The sequence below is a fragment of the Labrus mixtus genome, chromosome 10 (assembly GCF_963584025.1).
Source record: "Labrus mixtus chromosome 10, fLabMix1.1, whole genome shotgun sequence".
In the NCBI taxonomy this organism is placed as follows: Eukaryota; Metazoa; Chordata; class Actinopteri; order Labriformes; family Labridae; genus Labrus; species Labrus mixtus.
The window spans coordinates 21,423,980-21,447,436 of record NC_083621.1 but is presented as its reverse complement, the minus strand read 5'-3'; the positions used below and the strand labels follow the sequence as shown (position 1 = coordinate 21,447,436).

Below are 23,457 nucleotides of genomic sequence, written 5' to 3'. Positions count from 1 at the left end.
CCGCCTTCTTGTCACATGACACTGGTCACCATCCCCGTCATCTCGCGCTAAGAGCTTACATCATCATCCATGGTAGAAAGGAGATTTGCAAATGGAGGCTGCTGAAATAACCACTATTTGATCAACAAAAGGTTGGTGATTGATTCTAGATAGCTAGTTAATCATTAGTCTGCCAAGCTTAAACACCGTTTGCATTTAACATCCTGGGTTAAGTCCTAGTTAAGTCTCGTTTTTGGCTTTGTAATCGCTACGTGGACATTTGGAGCTATAGCAACCGGTGTTACGATTTAAAGAGTGTCCGTGTTAATTGTCGACTTTCAGCCAAATGTTTCTGTTGTTGTCGTAATAACAACCGCTACTAAATACGTTAAGTGTCCTCACGAATACCTCAAAGTCACATCTGGCGACTACAGTTTACAATACATTAAAAAAAGACCTAACAAATAGGCATTGGTCGGGACACTTCAACATCTGCTGTAACTGCGACAACCAGACGTATTCGGTTGAAATTCACCAGTTTACATGGTCACTTTTTAAACCGTAACACCGGATACATTTAAACGCTCTTCTCTGGCGTGGTCCAGTCGAAAACTAATTTAGCTTACTTGTTTCTTATCTACGGGATAACCATGTTGTTTCTTAGCCTGTTATGTACAAAGGGTTGTCAACAATCCAACATTTAAGTTGATTGTCAGGAGAAACCACACTGAATCATGAAGGCTGTGTATATAACATCGAGCCACACAATCCACAGTAACATGTTCTGCTACAATACTGTTAGGGAAAAGAAAAACATAACATTACAGTACACCTTTACTAGCTATGCCCAACAACACCAGAGAAGTTCAGTCCAGATACAAATAGTCAAATGTATCAGCTGGAGCAAGTAGCCTGATTGTTTTCAAGTACAATATTAAAAATATTGTACTTGAAAGAGTGACAGTGCCAACTTATTTTATTTATCCATTTTGACTGCTCCATTATATCAAACTGCAACAACTTTCTACAAACCCAATAGGCTAATTTGTTAAAGTTGTAATTGAACTTGTTTCATTATTATGTAAACTATTATGTAATTTACAAAAGCCCCTGAAGTCCCAAAAAGTAAAAAAAAAAAAAGTTATCTTGTCCACACAAGTTAGATAATATCTTGTCATAACTTGCGCACACAAGTTTATTATGTACACAGGATATGAACTTGTGCGCACAAGATTTTTCTTTTTTTTAAAACTTTTTGGAGCTGGTTTAGTACGAAAAGCCCTTGCATTTTTTTGCCCAACTCATCCAAGACGTGTTCTTAGCTCTTAAGTCACAACCTTGCGGAGGCTTGGAGGGCGAAAAGAGCCAAGGAACATAGTGCCAACCTTTGAACATACTGTGGAGCTGCAGCACGGGCTTGTTAATTTTCCACCTCTTCAAAACGACCCATGTTTACATTGTCTAACAACAGGGCGGGAAACAACATCCAGTGTTGAAAAATCACGGCAATGTGGAAGTGCAAAATCCTGTAGTTTGTCGAGTGTCCGCTTAAGGCTGGCTGCAGAAGCAATGGGAGTCACGTACACACCCAGTCAAAAAAGTTTTTTTACAGCAGAAATTAACATGGTTAAAAAAACAAAAAGATCAGCACACACTGTACAGGGGTAAATTTTTATGATAACTCATCAGTTTAGATTTTATGAAGGTTATGTGTTATCCAAAGTTAGGCACATAGCTGACATGATTGACAGGTGGGCGTGATGTAACGGGTTTTCAAGAGGCTTAAAACCCAGCTCGGCTCCAAACTTCAGCTTGTTGTTATGTTGACTAAAAGTTAGACTGAGACAGGATTTCCAGCATGGCGGCTGCTACTGATGAGCCTCAGGAGCCCCCTGTAACAGATGGCTGACATCACTCAGGCTTCGTCCATTAATATTTACAGTCTACGATTCTTACCTCCATTTTTACAAAGCAGCTCCAATATTTTCCTAGTTTTACCACGTTTCTGGTCTTGGAGCTTATTAGAAAAAGGCAGAGACTTTTTAGGTTGAGTAGGATCAGTATCGGTTCACTTGCCTGCTTCCAGTCTACGCCTGGTCAAACTCTGTGTGAATACATGTGAAAGTTGCTCAGCAAATTGTTACTTCAGTTGAAGTACTGGGGCCGTATTCACCAAGTCTCCTAAGTACTAAAAGTTGCTCCTAGTGACAACATTTTAAGAACATTCTTAGAATCAGGACATTTCCCCTCAAAGTTAGGACTAGATCCTTGTAAAGATGAAAGTTATTCACAAAGTGTCTTAGCCCTTAAGAGAGCTCCTAAGGTGTGAAACTGTTAGGAGTAGTGAGGAGGACTATTAACAGATTAACAGATTCTCAAACTGAGGAGAAAATGGAGACATTTTTCTTCAAACACTACATGAAGAATATTTTTGACTCATAGTCGGGCTGAACAGACAAAAATGATTTGTGCAGACATTTTAATCTATGACTATTTTTTTCAGTACAAATTGAGACATGCATGTTGAGTTTCTCTACATGTGGTTACCTCCACAGGTGTATCCAATCACTAATTAAGGCTCTTCACCTGCTGCTATAACTGTCAGTATGTGAAGAAGCTGCTGCACTAGTGAGCATGTGATTTCAAACATCTTGTAGGCTATATACTTTTAAAGTACGTCTTACAAATGATCACACAGATGCTAATTACAAAGTGTTCATGATTACACAATGTCTGACTATTTTTATGTTTGACTTTTTATTTCCAATTTTCTTTGATTAACCAATCACAGCTTCTGAACCTAGCAACGGGGTCCACCACGACTCCTCAATAAGATAAACGTTTCTGTCCATTCCTTTGCTCAGAGTCACTCCTAGGCTAAGACTCCTTGCTAGGATTTTTTAAGCTGAGTTAGGAGCTCTCTGAGAGGATTCTCAGAATGTTTGTGAATCAGGAGTTTTTCTGCAGGTGTGAAAGTACTAATACAGAGATGTTCCATTCGTCCACTGGGCTGTGTCCATTCACACTGGAAGTCAGTCTTTTTCTTCTTTTTATGAAACTTGCTACTTCGAGCTACTTTAGGCTTAGAGCTGGAGCTGAGGTGTGACTTAAGCCTCTTGACAGACCAAAAACATTTTTAGTTCCATGCTGTTACAAATGTTACAATTCACTTAGCGGACGCTTTTATCCAAAGCGACGTACATCAGAGAGTAACTACATCACTAATCCATTCATACACCGCCACCGAAGCAGCGGGAGCAGGTGTCTTGCCCAAGGACACATTGGACTTGTTGCTCAGCTGGGGATCGAGCCCTCTCCCTTCCGGTTGAGAGGCGACGACTCTACCAACTGAGCCACAGCCGCCTCTAGCCGCCCCTAGCCGCCCCCCTAGCCGGCTGTAAACACAAGTTAATTTCCACTGTAATGACGCTCATTTTGGAACGGGGTGTGTATGTGACTTCCGGGTCACTTGGAGCCAGCCCAAAGCAGACACTCCAGCACTTGCAGTTTTTTTTTCAACAACAGATGTTACCGCTTGAATGTTACGAGCCAAGGAATGACAGCATTTATTGTGCAGACGTTTCTGAAGGGGGGGATTTTGCTTCACTTCTGTTCTGAACACATGATGGACTATAAACAAGTCTTGCTTAAAAGTTGTTAAACTAACCACTGGCTACACTAGAATGTCTGAAAGTTCACCACCACAGTCAGAGGATTTATACTGTAGTTGTCAATGACAGTCGATAAGGTTGCAAGACTGCCCCAAGGAAGCACTTTGAAGGTCAGTTTCTTCACTTTAAGACACTTCAACATGCAGTTAGACATGGATTGAGCTCTCCGTCTTTGTGATTCGATGATTTGCTTACTCCCAAGACAAAGCCACTTGTGACATAGGCAGCTGTGGTTCAGGAGGTAGACCAGGTTGACATCTGTAAATTGAAATGTTTTGATGGATGTAATTGTCTTACCTTCGCCTTTTTTTCAGGTACTTCGGCCATGTCTGATTCTCTGTATGAGAAGTTTTTAGCCCCAGAGGAGCCTTTCCCTCTCCTCTCCCAAAGAGCTAACCTCAGTGATGTGGGGAATCTTGATGTCAGTGATTTTAGCTGTCAGCTCTCATCATGTCACAGAACAGATCCTCTTCACCGTTTCCACAGTAACAGGCAAGTAGAAAGCTGAAGTTGCATGTCACCTGTCTTACAGGTACACTAACTTTCACAACATATTTTCAGGATTCAAAAGATCATCTTTTTTTTGTTTCCAAAGAATATATGCATCTCTATGGTGATATATCCCAAAGTGAGGAAGGGTCTACCACCAATATATAGCCAGAATGTTGGCTGATAAACTATTACTTAAACAATTGAAAACAATGAAGTAAAATAATGTAAAAAAAAAAAGCTTGTGATGTCATGTTAAAATAAAAATAGAATTTATTTGTAGTTAAATATAACTCATTGAGTTCCTAGCTTAAATAAAGCTAAGAGCCTAGAAACAGATTAGCTGGAGCTCTTCTACTGATGTGCCTCAGAGAAACAGTGATTTCACATTTGAACAGTTGTATTGTTTTTTAAGGTCTGTTTTTGAGAGACTTTCTCAAAGTAAAGTACTAGGTACTATCAAGGTATCAAGTACTACCTTCATGATTACTTTCTCAAAGTAAATGAGCAAAGATGAATATTAAATGGTATTTATTAGAAAAAGTTCTGAATGTTTTCATCTCCGATCTTGTTACTGTGTACAATGGTGCATTTATAAAATAAAAGTGCAAAGCTTTAACCTACAGAATAGTCTTCCTAGGGTCTTCTTGACAACTGACTTAAATGGTCAACCTCTTGTGGGTAGACCTTGTTGTTTACTGAAATAGTTTAATTCAGTTTGTGCCTGATAAAAAATAGTGTTAAGTGGGGCTTACAACTTTACCACAGTTATATCTATCATTAATATTTATATCACTCGTGCATATAATGACTATTTAGTCATTACAGGGCTTATTTACTATGTATTTATTATTATTTAACATGCTGCTGTAACACCACAACTTCCCAGTTTGGGATGGATCTGTCTGTCTGTCAAATGTTTTTGTTTTATCATCATGATTGCTGAATCCTAAGGATGTGCACTATTTGAAATTTAAAAAACATTCAAACAGAAATAGTACCTAACATGCTAACTCCTATTTCTCCCCAGGTGGAACCTTACTTCCTGTGGGACCAGTGTTGCCAGCTCAGAGTGCAGCGAGGAGCTCTTCTCCTCTGTGTCTGTGGGAGATCAGGAGGATTGTTACTCCCTTCTGGATGACCAAGAACTAACGTCTCTGGACCTGTTTCCAGAGGGCAGTGTTTGCAGTGATGTCTCCTCTTCCATCAGCACTTACTGGGACTGGTCAGATAGCGAGTTTGAGTGGCAGGTTGGTTGTTGGCAGACCTATTATCTAGTTTTAACATGCTTAGTTGGCAAGTTTGTCCAGTCCAAATAGCACATTCTTGTTTTTTTTTTTTTATCTGCGTCTCATTCTTCGTATGTTTTTTCTCATGTCCTCAAAGTTGCCAGGAAGTGACATTGCCAGTGGCAGCGATGTCTTTTCAGACATTATCCCAAGTGTTCCAAGTTCACCCTGCCTGTTTTCCAAGAGAAAGCCAAAGACCCACCTGCATCGCAACTTGGATGAGTTGCCATGGAGTGCCATGACCAACGATGAGCAGGTAAACTAAACTGGTGATTTATAAAAGAAACCCTCCTGTGCTGTGAGATTGTTCCGAATTCAGTTATGTGACTTAACTAAACTAATAGATGTCATCATGTTGGTTATCATCTTGATAAGTCAACTGAGGTTTTCTACGAGTCTGTTCATATCAAACATCAATTGCAAACGTGAACTGCAATCAGAAGAGCTGTGTAGCTCAGTGTTTATTGGATTAATATAAAGAAGTTCAACACATAATCCAGGCACTATACATTACAAAGTTTTCATGGATTTGATTAATCCTTTAAAATAACTTGGTTTTCTTTTCTCATCAATGTCCCCCCCTAATAACAGAACTTGGTTTTCACGACACAAGTTTGGACCAACTAACATTTGTATCATCCCTGACCTAGCTATGAGTAAAGGACTAAATGCTCAAATGTAATCAATTAGAGATCTGATCTTTTATTGTATTTTTACCCTAAGTAAAAGCTGTACTCGCTGTAAAGACGCGTGGTTTTACTGAATGTTTGATGCTAAAAATATTGAATGTTTGATTCAGTCATTATTTTAAAAAGGAATAAAGTCTGCCTTTTCCTTGTCAATGAGTTTAATACAAAACCACAGAAAACCATTGAACTTGTTACTCAATTAAAAAAAAAAAACACCTTTCAATCCAAAGCCACTGTGGATTTGACTGCTTATAAAATTTGAAGATACCTGGGAAAAGACGAGGCTAGATGGAGGAAAAGTTAACTCCGGATTCACTTTGATATTCTGCGTGAACACCTTTACAATTCAACATGCTGGCCAGACCAGTCTCTTAGTTCTCTCTTATTTCTCAAAGGCCAAAAATGCTGAGTCATTTTTAGTAGCCTCAGTGTCTGGATCAAACGTTTTTATACCATTTTGACAAGATGTTTTTTTTATATACTACTATTGACTTTTGATATTTTATTATATCAGGGTTGAAATTACTATTTTAGTTTGAAGTCTTTTGCTGGGTCTCCCTGTGTGGAAACTTTGGGCTTATACATGAATGAAAGATGCTAAATAAATGAACAACAGTGCAGATGCCGATTGTCAAGAAAAGGTCTAGAGGTTCTTCATCAAACTTCATAAATCATTGAGAAAACAGATCATTGCACATTTTTTTCTGTATACTTTCCATCTATTTGTATTTTTAAACTGCAAAACATATGTAATCAAGGTTTGTTAAAACTCTACTCCTTTGTAGTATTTTGCTGTAGAGAGCCCCTGAGCTGACCCGAGAGAATCAGGGCCAATCCAAGAATTCAGGACAGATCTTTTATCAGATTATTAAAGCACAAAAGATTTCCAATGTTATGCCTGTTTGCTTCAATTAGCTTCAAAAACATTTTACATAAGAGTGTTTTTTTCTACCCTTCATATCCAGAACAGGCAGAGATATCTGGACAAAAGAAGCAAACATCTATACTTCATGTCTGTGTTTCCATATCCAGGTGGAGTACATTGAGTACCTAAGTCGGAGGGTCAGCACAGAGATGGGCCTGAGAGAGCAGCTTGACATAATCAAGATCATCGACCCCAATGCTCAGATCTCTCCAACCGACAGCGAGTTCATCATAGAGCTCAACTGCCTGACCGATGAGAAACTCAAGCAGGTGGGTGGTAACAATGGCTCCACTATAAATGATTAAGCAGCAACATGATGCTGATGTGAAGTCTCGTCATAGGAGTAAATCCATGTTATAGGGCTGTCAACATAACCGCATTAATCGCGATACAATTGAAGACCAAAGTGAATGCATATATTTTTTAAATCAGTCATTTTGTCCCTTTAGGTTCTCCATAGGTAGAAGTGTCCTAGCAAAGGGTCTGAATACTCATGTCAGTGTGATATTTCAGTTTTTCCTTTTCAATGAATTAGCAAACATTTCTAAAATTCAGTTTCCACTTTGTGTTTATGGTATATGGAGTGTAGATTGATTCAACCAGAACAAAATGTGAAAAAGTGAAGTGGTCTGAAAACTTTCTGAATGCACTGTATATATGCAAAAATATACACAGATCGATATAGAAGTTGAAAAAGTGGAAAGTACAACTTTTTGGCCTGTGTGATGTCATCAGGTGCGTAACTACATCAGAGAGCACAGCCCAAGGCAGCGGGCTGCCAGCACCAGAGAAGGTTGGAAAAGGAGCAGTCACAGCAGTGCCAGCACTGGAGGTATAAGTGGAGCCAGCAGCAGTAACGCCAGCATGGTCAGCTCTGCTAGCTCCTCCACTAGCTCTACTGCTTCTAACTCTGTAGCAGGTAAGAGGCAATCTGGTTTGTGAACGATTACATTGCAGTACTACCACCAATGGAGAAATGTCACATCTGTAGACTTGACTGAACAGTGACAGAAAGGCACATTTGTTGTTTACATAATAAGTAATTCTAACTCAACGCTCAATTTTCAACTTGATATCAACATGTAAGATCTTCCTGGTCTCAATCCTGTTCACATTTCTTTTCATTCCAGGAGGTACAGCATCAGCCTGTAGTGGAAGCAGCGCTGCAAACATTAGCAGAGCTCACAGTGACGGCAACCTTCCCAGTGCAGCAGAACGCATCAGAGACTCTAAAGTAAGAAACTAGGACTTGTGTGTATGAAAATGTTGACCATATTCATTTCACAGGTGATGTTTATACTGTGACAGACAAATACAATTTCAACTTGTGGACATTTGCCGTTGCTCTCTACATGTTCTGATCCTCTCCTGGCACACACTGTCATTCATTCGTTGTTCTTTGTTACTAAAAGTTTTTTTTTTTTTGCCACCCTGTCTTTTAGAAACGCTCAAAGCAACGTAAGCTCCAACAGAAGGCGCTCCGTAAGCGCCAGCTGAAAGAGCAGCGACAGGCCCGCAAGGAGCGTCTAAGTGGACTGTTTCTAAATGAGGAGGTGCTGTCACTGCACGTGACGGAGGAGAATGACCACGCTGACGACCTGGATGTACTGATGTGACACCAGTGAATAAATCAGTGCTCCCTCTACGGCTTCTCTTTCATTATGCAGCCACTACCATCAAGCTTATAGACTATGTTGATACGAATCTGTTCATCCAATAGCTTTAAAGTATGCCAACAAACGTGTAGTATATTTTGTTGGAGTGATGACTGATAGGCAGTAACAGCAAGACGCTCTTAACATCTGTCGGCATGTTGCTTGATTATTCTTTTGTAGTGCTTTAACAGTCAGCATAGCACACACCATTAAGGCATGTACTACATTACTGCCAAACTCCTGCTTACAATTTGAGTAGTTACTCATCTTTTCTATCCTGCTTTTATCCTGTTAGAATGCTTTAACTCTTTGAACCTTGCTGATACACAAATTTATACGATACAGTTTATACCCACTGCTGATAATACAGAAACCTCTAAACAAGCTGGCATTACTTCAGCTAATTTGATTGTAGTTTTTACGCACACCCTACACTTACATCTATAGGCTACTCTACAGGACTGTATTTGCACTATCTCAACTTCTCCTCTATGACTATAGTTTTAAATGCATTGGCAATATTGTGGCATTTAATATATACCTACTGTCAAAGTAGCTAAAGTGCTCATTATCAGTATCCCTTTCAACAGGAGAGTCTGTTTTTCAGAACATGAGAGCCGTTGTAGACACATCAGGAGAAGAAGAAAAAAAGAAGCAATATCTATTCATAAAAGAATGAAAACTCGTGTGTTAGTTTGTTTGAAGCCCATTCCTTCACTGAATACAATTATACACCATACAGCAGAATAATACTCCAAAAACTCAAGGATACTATTGTGTTAGAGAGATTTCTCATGTTTAAACTGCAGTGCAAGGTAGTGAACTGACCTGTCTTTCAATGTGCTGAATGTTGTGCACTTTTTCAATCCAAAGGCTTAGAGGGAGCACTGACTTTGTGCATGTTTAAAAAAAAAAAAAAAAAAAGGTCGACCACACTAAGTCCTCGTGTGATCCAGTGACTTACAACTTGCTGTAATATTTGCAAACACATGTCAAAATATAACTGATTTGTTGTACATAAATGAAATTTTCAGCTTATTTACTGGTTGCTTTTAGTTTGTCCTAGTGATAAACATTCGGTACATTTTTTTCCCCCCATATTATTTTCTATATGTGAAACATAAGTTAGTGGCACCCTAACTTATATTTAACACTAACTTGCGTTGTTACTCGCCCTAACACAGCTTTTAATGAGTTTGAGCTTTTTATGTTTTGTTGTTTTCATATTTGCTTGAGATCTATGTTTTCTGTTTTCATCTTCCTTATATAAGAAACACATTGAGGACCTTCTCAGTGGTTCTGTAATGAACAACCTCCAACCCTTACTGAGCTCTGGCACTAAAGTTATTCATCACGTCGATTATGTTGATGCAGCCATGTGTATTGTTTAGTTTAGAATTAGTACAATTTTATTTTGAACAATAAGATCATTTTAAACTACAAAAATGTAGTGATGTGACAAAGCTGTAAGTGAAGTGTACCATGTAATGAATTTCAACAGAATAACATTACAACGATGGAATATGGTTAAACCTTTTTTTTTTTTTTGTTCTCAAAAGTTTTGATTGGGGACAGTCGCTCTGTCAATTGTACAAAAGAAATGTGTTGAGGTCATAACATTTAAACCATCTGCTACCATTGCAATAGTTTCCTTAAACATACCAGTTCCTTTGAAATCACCAGAGAACATTGTTACCTGCTCTTATTGATGGTATCATCACTGGCTACATGCTGAAAACCAGACATGCCATGCTGGTGCTTCAGGGAGAAGAGGGCTTTCTGTCCACTCAGTGGCTTGAATTTACTGTAAACTTTGCTAATAAACTCCCCTTGTTGCAACCATTGAGCTTGATTAAAATGTTCATGGGCACGTGACTCAGTCACATTTACAGTATCGGTCTACAGCACCACATATTAACATTTTGTGTTTTTTTATTATGAGTGCAAGTCTTTTTCTTTATTTAGCGCATCTATGCACTACTCACTGACATTATGTCCATTGATTGATCATGTGAAATCACAATGATTTGTTTCTCTCTTTTAAAGGTCTATCAATCAATCAATTTTTATTTGTATAGCGTCAACTCATAACAAGTGTTATCTCGAGACACTTTACAAAAAGCAGGTAAAATACCTTACTCTTAGTCTGTTAACATTACAAAAGAGCAGGTAAAAAGACCTTACTCATTGTTATGTTACAAAAAGCAGGTAAAAGACCTTACTTATTGCTGTAAGTATATCTATATATCAGTGTAACCAGAAGCCTCAAAGACATTTTCAGCTCAAACCCTGTTCCCCACTGCACTGTAACAGGAAACTATGAATATAAAACAACCTATGAACAAACATTTAAAATCTCACGTTAACAATTACTTACACACCTACCCTCAGTCACTCGTGACTGCAGCTTTTTTTACCAGGAGTTGATGTCGTCAGGTGGTGACAAACTTTCACCTGATGTTTTGACCCTGAACCTTAACATCCTCCGGTTGGCGGGTCACTGCCCATCTTCTCCTGGTTTCCAGCTCATCTCCTCCCACCTGAACCAAAGCGGGATGCCAGCAGGATGCTTCCTCTCCCTTCCTACTATTCCCAGGGTTGTTAGAGTTCCACACAGACTGCGCAGGAACACCCCTGCAGCCAACTGCCACTGGGAATAGCCAGGCCTGCCACCCTTTTTACCTGACCTGTTGGACCAGGTCATAGCATTTGGTGGCTTTCCTCTCAGAGGCCTCCTCCCATCCATCTTCCCATGGGACTGTCAATTCAATCAGGATGATAAAGCTCAAACTATGAAAAATATTTTTTTATCATGAACATTTAGTTTAGTTAAGGCACATCTGGCTAGTTTACAATACTAAACATTTGAGTGCGCACGCACCATTCAAGATGAACACAGACCCAATAACTATCAATCCAGAGGGAGTTTTAATTCACTTTCTTTTCAGGAAGTCTTTACTCATCAATATCTTCACATTAGTTATATTTGATTTCTGGTATATAAATATTCAGAATGTTGCATAGTATGCCTTTAATGGAACCCATGTGATGGTGAGAGTATAAATATATTCAAAATGTTCAATTTCAGTTTTAGTCCTTTCTGATTCTTTCACATCATTTGACTGTTCACAGGCATGTCCAACTGGTGTGAAAACGACTTCACACAGACTGCTGGCGTGGGCCTGGTGGTGAACCAAAGTGGCTGTCAGAAAAGTCAGAAAAGGCCAAGACACTCTGCAGAGCCAAACAGAAAAGCTCCTCTTAAGAGATTGGACATGACAGCATGCTAGCGCTCTCTCTGATGGTGATGCCCAATCTGAGGAGTTGTAATTCAATAGAGCACGTTTCATTGTAGATCCCGAGCATTGTGCGTCCTCCTGTTGGACAACTTTATGTTACTTCTGTTGAATATGCTCGTGTGCAAATGAACACTGCACTGTTTCATTGCCCATTGCAGAATAACTTTTTTTTTGTACAACGTTTATATTGCTTCAAAACATGTGATTGTCATACTATCTCATACTATCTGTTTATTTATTTCATTCCAAGCATTAACAATCTACACTGCTGAACCTTTTACTGCCATCATCATGTTAATACATTCATTTTTGCATGATGTATCTTACAGCTAGCTCACAAAGAATTTGAGCATGTACCCCTTAGGAACAAAGAGCAACTCGCTCAAATGAGACTGTGCATGTTTTTTTTTCTTCATTTGAGATGTTTGTAAGGTGAAAACAATCCCTTCACCTGTTTGAACCGCTTTGAATTAAACAGAACGTTTCAGTTGGCTATCTTTGACAGCTTCTTAAGTATTTGGACAGTGAGTCATTGTCTAATTGATCAAGTAAAGTTTTGAAAACATGGGCTCACCCTGATTATTAAACTGTGTCTTGTCTGTCCTGATATCTATCCTACAGTTGGTTTAGCTGTTGTAGACCCCCCCCCCAACAAAACATATGATGCTTTGTTAGCAGCTCCATGCTGTTTAAGTATTTTGAGCTAACATTTGCAAACACAATGAGCACTTAACACAAAGTGCAAAGTGTTATGAAACTCCACTTAAACCCACAAACTTTAATCTCTGCATATAAAATGAGGAAAATCAAGCGTACAAAACCCTTATTTGTCCCTGACATTTATTACAACATACAAGAGGTTAAATAAAAAAATACAGACAAAGGATCTTAATCCTTACTCAGGTCTACAAATCAAACTCTTGCTTTTTACTTTCACAGCACAGCATTTACAACCAAGCAGAAAAACAATTAAGAAACAATTAAGAAAAAGAAAAAGTTGCATTTCTTGGATTGTGTTCTATGTGCAAGGAATTCCTACATTTTTAAACTCACATTATCCTGAAAGTACTTAAGTGAAGCATCGGAAGCAGTTAAGACTTTTTCCATTTCAGTGACAGTCCCTGCAGAATACCATGAAGCAGACCTGAAGGACGCCACAATCCCCTATGTTCTTTGCTGCACCACTGTTCAAGGTTTACCTACTCCATGCGTAGTAGACTACAAGGAGACAACAGAAGACAATTCTTATTGGAGGACCCCAACAGTCACAAGCAGGATAGGAGTTGCTTATGTGACTGAATGTATGCTCACACTGCAATTCAAATCCTACCCTATTAGAGAAGAGAAGGCTTGAAGGCACAGGACTATTAGTTCTGACACAAAAGGGTTGAGGTCCTCGCTCTCATTCCATGGAAAGTTGCACACTGTCTTTCTGGCCTTGGTGCTGGTCAAATTTCCTTGCTAAAAAACAAGACAGACAACAGGAAGGAAAGTCATTTATCACAAAATAACCCTGAATCTTATTATGAAATATGATGCGTGCTATGTATAAAACATGGCAGTTATGAGTTATTTGCACAAAATAAATAGTTTTGCAGTGACGGATATATATTTTTTCTGAAATAGAGGGAAAGTTAAAAGATCACTTTTGGAATACAGGTCTCCATATGGATGCCGTATCTGAAATTAACTTTTCTCACCTGCTTCTTCTACATCAGATCACACTTTGATTGGCAACATTAATTTGTAATTTGTAATTTATTTCAAGGATAGCCCCTTGAGATGCATCATCTCATTTTCAAGGGGATCCTTACGAAACATAAATTAATCATCATAATACAAAATCAAAATAAAAGGTAAATCCAAAACATAATACCAAACATTTAAACACAGAGACACCCACACCACAAACACACACACACACACACACTCACATTCACTCACACTTAATGCTCCCCCAAGCCTAGCCACCCACCAACCAGCCAGTATTACACAATTAGAAAAAATCTGAAGAGGGAAAAAAAAAAAAATATATATATATAATAATAATAATAATAATAATGATAATGATAAAAAGAGAAAAAGAAAGGTGGCTTTTAGTCTTACATTTTAAATGTAGAATGCTTAGAAATGCTAACACTGAAAAATTTACTAGATTAAGATTAATCCCTGTATGGGGAAATTTCTGTTTTTACACTCTGTAAGTCATGGAACACACACATGCACAAACAGGATCCTATGGACATGCACTAATGGAGAGAGATGTCAGAGTAACGGAGCTGCACACAGCGGGCTCTCCTGAGCTGGTGGTGGGGATGGGGGTTTGGTGCCTTGCTCAAGGGCACCTCGGCAGTGCTCACAAAGTGATCTGGCACCTCTCCAGCTACCAGACCAACTTCTGTATTTGGTCCGCACTGGGACTTGAACCGGTGACCCTCCGGTTCCCAACCCAAGTCCCTACAGAATGAGCTACTTCCGCCCACTGCTGCCTACTGTGCAAAAATAATAGTGATTTTTTTCATTCCTGACTATTTGTAATAGATGAAATGCCTTGTAAAAATAAGACTTCATATTTTGAGTTAAAAAATGTTTATGCGGCCATTGATTTTTGCTGGAGACAGGTGCCAATTTTAATTTCCTGTATGAAAAAGAGACTTCATGATGTAATCGTTCACTATCTTCATGTTGGGAAAACTTGGCTCTTTTAACGAAGGACCCCTACTGACGAAGTTTGCCAGGTGGTTATAAATCCCCACTGTCTTGTTCACACCTACACTCACCTAGAGAGTACATCTCCAGCTGCTGTCTCAGGCGGACCTTCTGCAGGCTGTCGTAGAAGTTGGGTTCAGGGCTAATGCCGGCGGTGGGTGGCAGGGAGAAGATGCGCATTATCTTCCTTTTATTCCTAAATTGCAAGGGACGAAAGAGGTATCGAGTAGTTACTCTTCGAGCAAAACGGCATTGTTGTTTAATACCAAATAATACGGTGCTTAATTGACTGCTTACTTTCTGGCATACACGAGAAGGCCGAAGCTGACCAGTATAACCAGTAGGTAGACATTAGTGGCCTCATTCCAGGCTTCGTGTACCGAATAGTCGATGGACTCGGGCTCGTTGCCCAAAACACCATGAGCACCCATACTACTACCTACCACTGCCACTACGACTTATTCTCCACAAAACTGTATAACGCCAAGTCCGCCTCCCTTTTCTCTCTTCTGTTATTATTGACAAGCTAAACCAACAGCTTCTTCTTCTTCTTCTCTGGGATTTTTTTTTTTCAAACAGCTTAAAGGTGCATACCGCCACCTACTGTACAAGAGTGTGTAACATCATGTCACTTCCCTCCTCTAGAATTTAAAATTCTGCCTACCTCCACAAGAATCCTTCTCCCTCTGTGCCCAGTATTTCGGCGTACTGCTGCCCTCTACTTCTTCTGTTGTGTTGGTGGTTGACAAACAACGAAATGGTGGAGGGTGACTCAGCATGTCTTGATTGGTCTTAATGTGAGTGTCCAAGGCGACGACTATGAACTGGAATCTACGAAATGCAGATGTAACAGCTCTCAGACACCCTGCAGTTACTCTAAACCATGAGCTCAAGGTGGATATGAACAATGTGACCAGGTGCTGACAGAGGCCCAGGTGATCGACGAGCTCACAGAGAAAGGAGAGAACAGTGCCACAACAGGCCGGCACTCGCTGGTTTACATATCAAAACAACATGAAAACGTCACATAAAAGCATAAGTACATCATCTCTGTATGGCTGAAGATAGGATGAAACCACTACAAAGTTGGACAGGCCCGTCCTCCTAATCACCCCCCTCCAGGTGACTCCATCGACCACAAAGAGACACAACATTGCAAAAAAATAAAAAACAGTAAATTGACTGTTAAATGATACAAACGGACAAAAATGACAACACGATGTCTCTGTCAGATTTGGGTGTCTTTACCCTGTGTTGTATGGGTGGTCCTTATATCTGCACCCATGGGGCCTGTTCTGATTACATTTGTTTGTGGCTGCACTCATCGTTTCCCAACTGTTCATAGAACGACAGAGGGGCTCAATGTGACACTGAAGGGGAAGTATTTTGGTAACTGTAACTGCAACCGACCCTGGCGGCCTTTTCACCAGCACTGTGGAGGTGAGTGATAAAAATCATGAAGCTGGATTTTTATTCTTCAATACATTGTATTATCCTGTTTACTGTACAACTTCAAACTCTGTAAATACATTACTATTATTTAGCAGATTTTCATAGTTGAAGAATTGAATAAAGTTGTACTTGAATTTTCATCTTCTGAAGAGGTTTAAAGAAACCTAAAGGACATTATCAGGTACACTTCTACCTGCTTTAGTAAAGATTGTATCTCAATTATTTAAATTAACACTCTGTTCCAGTTGGACTTGTATTTTCTAAATATTTCCAGGGTGCTGACTGCTGCCACCGAGGCCTCTGTTGAAAGAGTTTCAATCAGGCCTGACACTGATGAACGATCCAAGTAAGTTCCTTTTCTCTGTACCTTCATATCTAACATAAAGATTATAATCCTAGAGTCCGTCATAACAAATCCAGATCATTCATTGTTTACTAGTGTTGACAGGTATCCAAAATAGTCTCCAGTTTCTCAGCTGCACTCAAACTTTTGTCCACAAGGTGGGGCAGCTGTACTTGTAGACAAACTTGATTGATTGTAAACTTCTGAAGAGGAGGATTTAAGTCTGTGCGGTCTAACCTCAAACCTATTGAAAAATAGGTTCGACTCAGGGGCAAATACTGGGTCTCCTTGAATTCTGAGTTCAGGCCTGCTGCAGCCTGTCATCTGCTTCATGCCATTCCACACCTCCTTTGTGTTGTTCTGTCCCATCTTGGCCTCAATCTTCTCCTTGTAGCTGTTCTTGGCCTCTCTCAGCTTCTTCTTTAACTCATTTTGGACAGCCCTGAACTCCCCCCGATCCTTAGTCATGAAGTGCCAATGTTCTTCTTTTTACAACTATGAAAAGTACTATGTTAATATTAAAATATGCGCACTTCACTCTTCAGCCACAAGAGGAAGCTAGAGAAAGCCAGAGCCATTAACTCTGCCATAATAGGGAACTCTGACAACCAGAGAAGTGATTCTTTTGTGATTCTTTGGAACAAATAAATACACCATGGAGGAATACATGATATCCCATAACTGATCATGTTTTTCCTTCTGAGTCTGACATATTTTGCTTACAGAAAAAAATAGTTTTCCAACCGGATGGTGAAAGCCAAAGCTACCCGAGACTTGGAGAGGGAGAGCTCAGAAGTACCCAAAGTCAGGTAAAGAAAGCACTCTGCCTCCCCATTGTTTGTTGAAAGCAGTCACACATGACCTTGCTCTCTAGCCTGTAGAACTGGGCTGGTCAGGCTGTTAACAGGTGAACATTTAGAAATGTAGAAGTGGCATTCTGCTACAAATGACCCTTCTTATTTGAATATAAAAACACTCTTTCTGAAATGATTAAATGTGCATTTGGAAACGTATGCTTTGTTTTCCTTTTCTTGTAAAGTATCAGCTCCCTGGATAGATTTTACGACTTTAGGATTCAACCTAACATGGTGAGTTTGCGTTTCAAAGGTATATTCATTTGTACAAATAAAAACACGTACTTGTTTAAAAATACGTTTTCTCCTTATCAGAACATGATCCAGGAGGAGGAGGAAGGCAGTGAACTTCCTGGCTACATTGAGCCTCCAGGCTGTAACCAGCAAGGTTACAATAACCCTGCATTTAACAATACAGACGTGTGATGGACATAATGAAGGATGAGACCCTGCAGGGGGCCTCAGATGGACACATTTACCTTCCTGTAATCAGGCTGACCAAATAATTAAAATACAATGAACTCTTCCGTTCAAACAGCCCTTTGTTCTGACTTATAATGATATATTGTACTCTGTATGCATGGGATAATAGCACTGAAAGGGATTATTTTTCCCCGTTGTTTCAAATATTTAGACAAAGAAAATACGAGCACAAACAAAATGTGAAATGTGAAATAATACCTAGTTATCCCATATTTGTCCCATAGAAAGATCCAATTGAGTTGAGTTTCATAATTGAATCAAGAAGTGGTAGTAAAACATCTAACTGCTGGGTGTCAATTTTGGAAAGCAAAAAGCTTCCACATCCTCTCTGTGGTCAGTCTTCTTACTAACGTGAGAACGGCTGGCTGTGTTGTAATATTTGTAGATGTATTATACTGTAAACCTTCTCATCTTACTTTTGGCAAGAAAGCAAATAAATGCATTCATCCCTTAACCGGCTCTTTAAAATGAATAGTTGGACAGAAGCAATGGGAAAGTAAAAATCAAAACAGAGAAACAATCATTTGTGTCACATGTCAATCACTTTATTTATGTAAATATATCATGTGATGGTTTAAAAACAGCTTGGTTTGCTTTGTAATAAGACTTTATTAAAAGTTATGTCACACATAAAACACATTGTTAGTTTTGTTGCAGCTGATGCTAATAAAGGAAAAGCTGAATTCAAAACATTTGCAGACTGTATGAATGAAAATCTCATGTATGACTGCATGTCATCCAAAACAAAATCTTCTGCAACTTTGTTGCTTTTTGGTCTGAGATACATGTCACTAGAATAAAATCTCATGCAATGTGACTTCCTGCAAGAAGCGGTTTCTTTAAATCTTTACTGACATCTAATGAATGAATCACAAGGGCAAATTTGTGAATAAAATGTTTCCAAATGAATGTAAAAAAAAACAACACCACTAACACGGCAATACCCTGAAACACATTTAAAATAATTTTCATCACACAAATAAATCACTAATCATGGCACTAAAATACATAAAAGATTAATTAATAAAAACAACTTCATATCAGGAGTTATTACTTTCTCATACATTCATTATTGATCCTCTTTAGTTCACTTTCCACAAAACAAGTCAAAACATTGTGCCAAATCTGAAAGCAGAAGACAAGCCTGCACTAATGGTGCTAAAGTGACTCCCCTCACACAGATCAAGGCAACATTTAGGTCACTTAACTTCTCTACATTCGAAACACCTTCACGTTATAGCTTCTGACCTCGTGGTCATCAATCACAATCAAAAACTGTCACACTCCACAATCATTTCTCAGTTCAGCCGCATGAGACCTGAAGGAGCTAACCATGGCTTTTTTTTTGTTATAAGTGGCTTTAAAAAGCATCATAAGCTAAAATAATTCATTGATTGGTAAGGGTGAAAAAGATAAGCAATCATTAATATCAATCACAGTTTTCAAAAACATAAAAACATAAAACACAGAGAATAAAACAACTAAAAAAACATCTTGTATGGCTGATATTCAGCTGTCTCTCCTCTAAATGTTGTATTGTGCTTTTTTTTTGGCTCGAGTAAGGAGGTGATTTGCCTTTCACGCTTTCATGACAAGTTCTGTGAAGTGAGTCAGTGAATGTACCGTATCACAGCCAAGTTAATCAGAAGTCATTTGGATTCTGCAGCACTTTTTCTAACCAGCTGTTGTTTCTTCTCACATCACTCAGCGCTGTGAGCTCTTGTGCAGCAATGTGGCTGCTGCATGTTCTCCATCAGCTGACGGAAGGGGTTTCTCCTACGTCGGCCCATCTCCCCATCCTGTTCTCCCCTCTTGCCTTTACCCGAGCCCTCTGAGTTGAGGGGCATTGCCGACAGGTTGAGCGGGGGAGGGGGAGGCATGGAGGGCTGATGCTTCTGCTTCTTCACCTGCTTCTCCAGATGTTTCTGGATGGCCGAGCCCAACACAGTCACCTCCACCACCGCCCCATACACCTCCCATGTCATGCCTTTCTCATCCCAGCTCACCTCCTGCACTGGCTCCTCACTTTTCTCATTGCAGTTGCTTTCCTCCTTCGTGTCCTCTTCTTTCATCTTATTCTCATCCTCCATGTCTTCCTTTTTCTCCTCTTCCTCCTCCACTATCTTCTCCTCCAGGCTGGTTTCTTTCCTGACCTCGGGGAAAGATGTTGCGACTGGTGTTCTTGGGGTCATGGGTGCTGTAGCCACGGAGCGATACTCCACCTGGTGACCCACCTGCAGCTCGGCGTCTTTAGTCTCTGCACCCACAGCTCCACATCTCAAACTGGAGCTGGGGAAGCAGAAGGCCTGGCCCCCCTCAGGTGGAGTCATGGGGCTGGTCGCTGCAGACTGACACTGCACCACCTCCAGGCTCACCTGCGTGCGGATGTTGTGGCAGCCGAAAGGAGCAGGAGATTCAGGGACGGGAGGTTTCGACGAAGACACCTCTTTCACATCTTCACTCGTGACTTTGGCGTCTCTGACTCCTGAATTTTCACAGTTCAGGTGTGTTTTGACTTCATCACAAGCAGAAACCGCGGGCTCTGCGGTTTTTTTGTGTGGTGAGGGTGAGTCATCCTCTGCATGACCATGAGCATCTGTAGGGACATTTTCCTTTTCATCCTCTCTTCTGTCATTGTTTCCACTGATTTCCTCACGTTCATCAATCATCTCTTTCTCCACGGGACAAGCAGACGACTCAGGCTTCTCATCGTCTTCCTCGCTGTGGTCATGGTGGGTCACCACGATAGTAATGTCTTGATCCATACTTCCCATCCTCTGCTGCTTACTGTCTTTAGTGATTCCTCTTGAATCTGTCGACACAACAGTAGGGCAGCACGAGGAGCTCACTTGAGATGCATTTGAGCTGAAGCCTTCACGCTGCTCCTTTGATGTGCTTAACTCTAACGCTTCTGTCTTCTCTGACTCAGCCTCTGCTTGACTTTTGATCAAAGAGAGACTCCCTTCCACCTCTGACCCCTTACTCTGCTTCCCCGTCTCCTTCTTCTTCTGCACTGTCTCCCTCCCGGTCAGCTCTGGGAAAGCTGTTGTGGCAGGCGTCTTTGGGGTCATGGGAGAAGTAGCAACGGAGCATTGTTTCACCCTCTCCTCCCCTCTCTGCACCGTCTCCCTCCCGGTCAGCTCTGGGAAAGCTGTTGTCGATGGCGTCTTTGGGGTCATAGGGGAGGTAGCAACCGAGCAGAACTCCACCTGTTTGCCCACCTGTAGGTCTGCATCTTTAGTGTCAGCACCCACAGCTCCAGGTCTCCCAAAAGAGCTTGGGAAGAAGAAGGAATTGCCGCCCTCAGGAGGCGTCATGGGGCTGGTGGCCGCAGAGTGACACTGGACTACCTCCAGGCTGACCTGTGTGCGCATGTGGTGTTGGCCAAAGGGTGCTGGGGTGCAGGGCTCACAGGGTCCTGGGGTTGGAGGTACAGGAATAGTGATGTTCTCAATTCTGTTCGCTTCTTCCTCTTCGTCTGGACACATGATTTTATCCACCTGAATTGTATCATCTCCCTCTCCATCAGTCAGGCTCTTTTTGGTGATGGTTGTGTTGTTTTGTGTATCTTTTGTTGCTTCAGACTGTTGTGTCAGACTGATTGCGTCGGTCTGCAAAAAGTCTTTAACCTCTGTAGAGTCTGATTGGTCAGTGTTGTCACAAACCCCTCCTGAATCCTCCTCATCTTTAGAAATGGGACCCCTGTGTATTTCCTCTCCACCGCAGTCGGTGTTTGTGTGGAGTTTTGGCTGATAGCTCTGTTGTGTTGATGACTCTTGACTCGTGTTTATCTGAGGTCCCTCAGGCTCAGCGCTGCCATCTGAGCTGCCTGGATACTCTCCATCATCTGCCCTCTCACACTGCTTGTGGTCCTCTGTCAGTCCTCTCATTTCGTCTTTTAGACTTCCCATTCTGTCTGTGCATTAAAGGGGTGGAAAACCTGCAAAAATATTACACAGAACTGACACTTCGTTCACACACTTTTTGCAAGCAACTACAACAACAAGCACGAGCGTTAGTGGAGAGAAGAGAAAGCTTTGTTTTAGTGATAAAAATGTTTTTCCTACTCACAGTATGGATTCAAGCATACTAACAGAGACATGTAATAGAGTTACATCACTGCTACTATCAGATGAACATTTCTCACATGCTTTTTTTTTGCTCTGTAATCTTTAATATTCACTATCATTAAGCACATTGTCAAACTGCAGTTTAACTCTAATAGTAAATAGTAAATCAGACAAAAACCTAAATTCAATTGTTTGATTTTTTATCTAATTTTGTACCTTTTTAGCTTAACATATTTTCTCTTTGTTCATATTTAAGTTGCATTTTTAAATCCACAATAACAGAAAGTCAAACTCATGCACAGAAATCCTGTAACTGTCAAATTCTAACGAAGACGAAGCGTATTAAAATAAATTGTATGAAATCACGAGTAGAACACATACCTCAGCAGTCCAAGTCAGACTGAAGTCTCTCCATAGCTCTCTGTCAGATTCGGGTCAAACATCACAAATCTCAGCGCTGATCCAGACTCACATCTGTCCGTATATCTCTCCCAGTGATTGATAGTGATTGCAGCGGCTACAGGTTTGTCTCTAGAAGAATCTATCTTAGGCAAACCTGGCTCTTTAAGCTCTGCCTGTGTCTATTGAAAAAGCTTCACATTTCCAGTTTCCCTGGAAACCACCGTCAGGCTCTGGCAGTGTGTGGAAATGTAACAACAAAATCTCTGCTCAGCTCTCTAATCATCAGTAAATCATAGTAATTAACTCCAGGTTCTCATAGCAACACAATTGCAGATGTGTGCAAAAAGATAAATCTCTAAATTTGTGAACTGGCTTTGGCTAAGGAATTTGATGAAGAGGCATAAAATGTAGATAAAAGATTTCAAGTCACAAATGATCAGAGTGAAGGAAGGGTCAAGTATTAATAATGCATTAATACTCAGTGTGTGTGTTTTTATCTTTGAAGGCCACATTTGTTATACCACTCTCAGATTTAAGAAATAAATGTGTTATGGCAGTAAAAGGTAGGATGAAAAGATCTTAAAGGCACTTCCTCTGAACTAAAAAGTTTTCTGAGGCTGATTATTACAGGAATTTATTTAAACTATGTTTTTGTGCAGAAGGGAGTTTTCTGCTGCAACAGTACAGTACATACAATACACACAAGGGAACAGAAGATATCGCCTGAAGGAGCCTGAAGGAAGCAGAGCTGTGCCTCCCACACAAACCAACACTTGTTAACCACCTCGTCTTTCATACTCAGTCCTCCCTCCAACCTCTCTGCGCTCTGCGACATATTTTTCACTGAAACATCTGTCACTCTGCTCACCTCGAGTACTCATGTGGGACAGAGGATTTACTTGACACGTTTTTGTTGTCGTTTCGTGGTTTTATTGTAGCGGTGAGCTGCAGCTTTGGCCAGAACACTGTGTACTAACAGAAGTATTCTCACAGTTAATTCAAAGGCCCCCACCAATCCCCATCCGCCACAGAGATCTGTTGCCTAGCAACCACATAGTGTGGTAGAGGGAGGTGTGCTGCTGAGGGGCCAAGGTAGACAGCGCTGATCACACTCTCAACAGAGGCCATCAAATCTCGATTGGCTATCT

At 40.4% G+C, this 23,457-nt stretch overlaps 3 protein-coding genes across 3 annotated transcripts; 1 reads left to right on the top strand and 2 right to left on the bottom strand.

Annotated features, from left to right (window-relative positions):
- Nucleotides 1-13: 13 nt before the first annotated feature.
- fam199x (family with sequence similarity 199, X-linked) lies at nt 14-10,541 on the top strand. Its single transcript, XM_061048731.1, has 8 exons — nt 14-131; nt 3,965-4,142; nt 5,170-5,389; nt 5,526-5,684; nt 7,150-7,311; nt 7,778-7,961; nt 8,173-8,276; nt 8,485-10,541. The coding sequence occupies exons 2-8, from the start codon at nt 3,976-3,978 to the stop codon at nt 8,656-8,658; spliced, it is 1,170 nt and encodes a 389-aa protein (XP_060904714.1). The 5' UTR covers nt 14-131; nt 3,965-3,975; the 3' UTR covers nt 8,659-10,541.
- A 2,278-nt stretch (nt 10,542-12,819) lies between these two features.
- On the bottom strand, nt 12,820-15,273 carry smim19 (small integral membrane protein 19). The gene is made up of 3 exons (XM_061048730.1): nt 15,003-15,273; nt 14,777-14,901; nt 12,820-13,457 (listed from the first exon to the last, which is right to left on the bottom strand). Exons 1-3 carry the CDS (start codon nt 15,134-15,136, stop codon nt 13,399-13,401), a joined length of 318 nt encoding a protein of 105 aa, XP_060904713.1. The 5' UTR covers nt 15,137-15,273; the 3' UTR covers nt 12,820-13,398.
- Nucleotides 15,274-19,537: 4,264 nt separating this feature from the next.
- Nucleotides 19,538-22,536, bottom strand: LOC132982591 (G protein-regulated inducer of neurite outgrowth 1). The gene is made up of 2 exons (XM_061049140.1): nt 22,289-22,536; nt 19,538-21,753 (listed from the first exon to the last, which is right to left on the bottom strand). Exon 2 carries the CDS (start codon nt 21,746-21,748, stop codon nt 19,538-19,540), a length of 2,211 nt encoding a protein of 736 aa, XP_060905123.1. The 5' UTR covers nt 21,749-21,753; nt 22,289-22,536.
- Between the last annotated feature and the right edge of the window lie 921 nt (nt 22,537-23,457).

Bases quoted from the DNA above. Each gene is read 5' to 3' on its own strand.
- LOC132982591 (XM_061049140.1), bottom strand. From the start codon at position 21,748: ATGGGAAGTCTAAAAGACGAAATGAGAGGACTGACAGAGGACCACAAG.
- fam199x (XM_061048731.1), top strand. From the start codon at position 3,976: ATGTCTGATTCTCTGTATGAGAAGTTTTTAGCCCCAGAGGAGCCTTTC. The intron at 4,143-5,169 runs GCAAGTAGAAAG...ATTTCTCCCCAG, and splicing joins CACCGTTTCCACAGTAACAG to GTGGAACCTTACTTCCTGTG. The intron at 7,312-7,777 runs GTGGGTGGTAAC...TGATGTCATCAG, and splicing joins CCGATGAGAAACTCAAGCAG to GTGCGTAACTACATCAGAGA.
- smim19 (XM_061048730.1), bottom strand. From the start codon at position 15,136: ATGGGTGCTCATGGTGTTTTGGGCAACGAGCCCGAGTCCATCGACTAT. The intron at 14,902-15,002 runs GTAAGCAGTCAA...CTTGCAATTTAG, and splicing joins CTTCTCGTGTATGCCAGAAA to GAATAAAAGGAAGATAATGC. The intron at 13,458-14,776 runs GTGAGTGTAGGT...CTTGTTTTTTAG, and splicing joins GCTGGAGATGTACTCTCTAG to CAAGGAAATTTGACCAGCAC.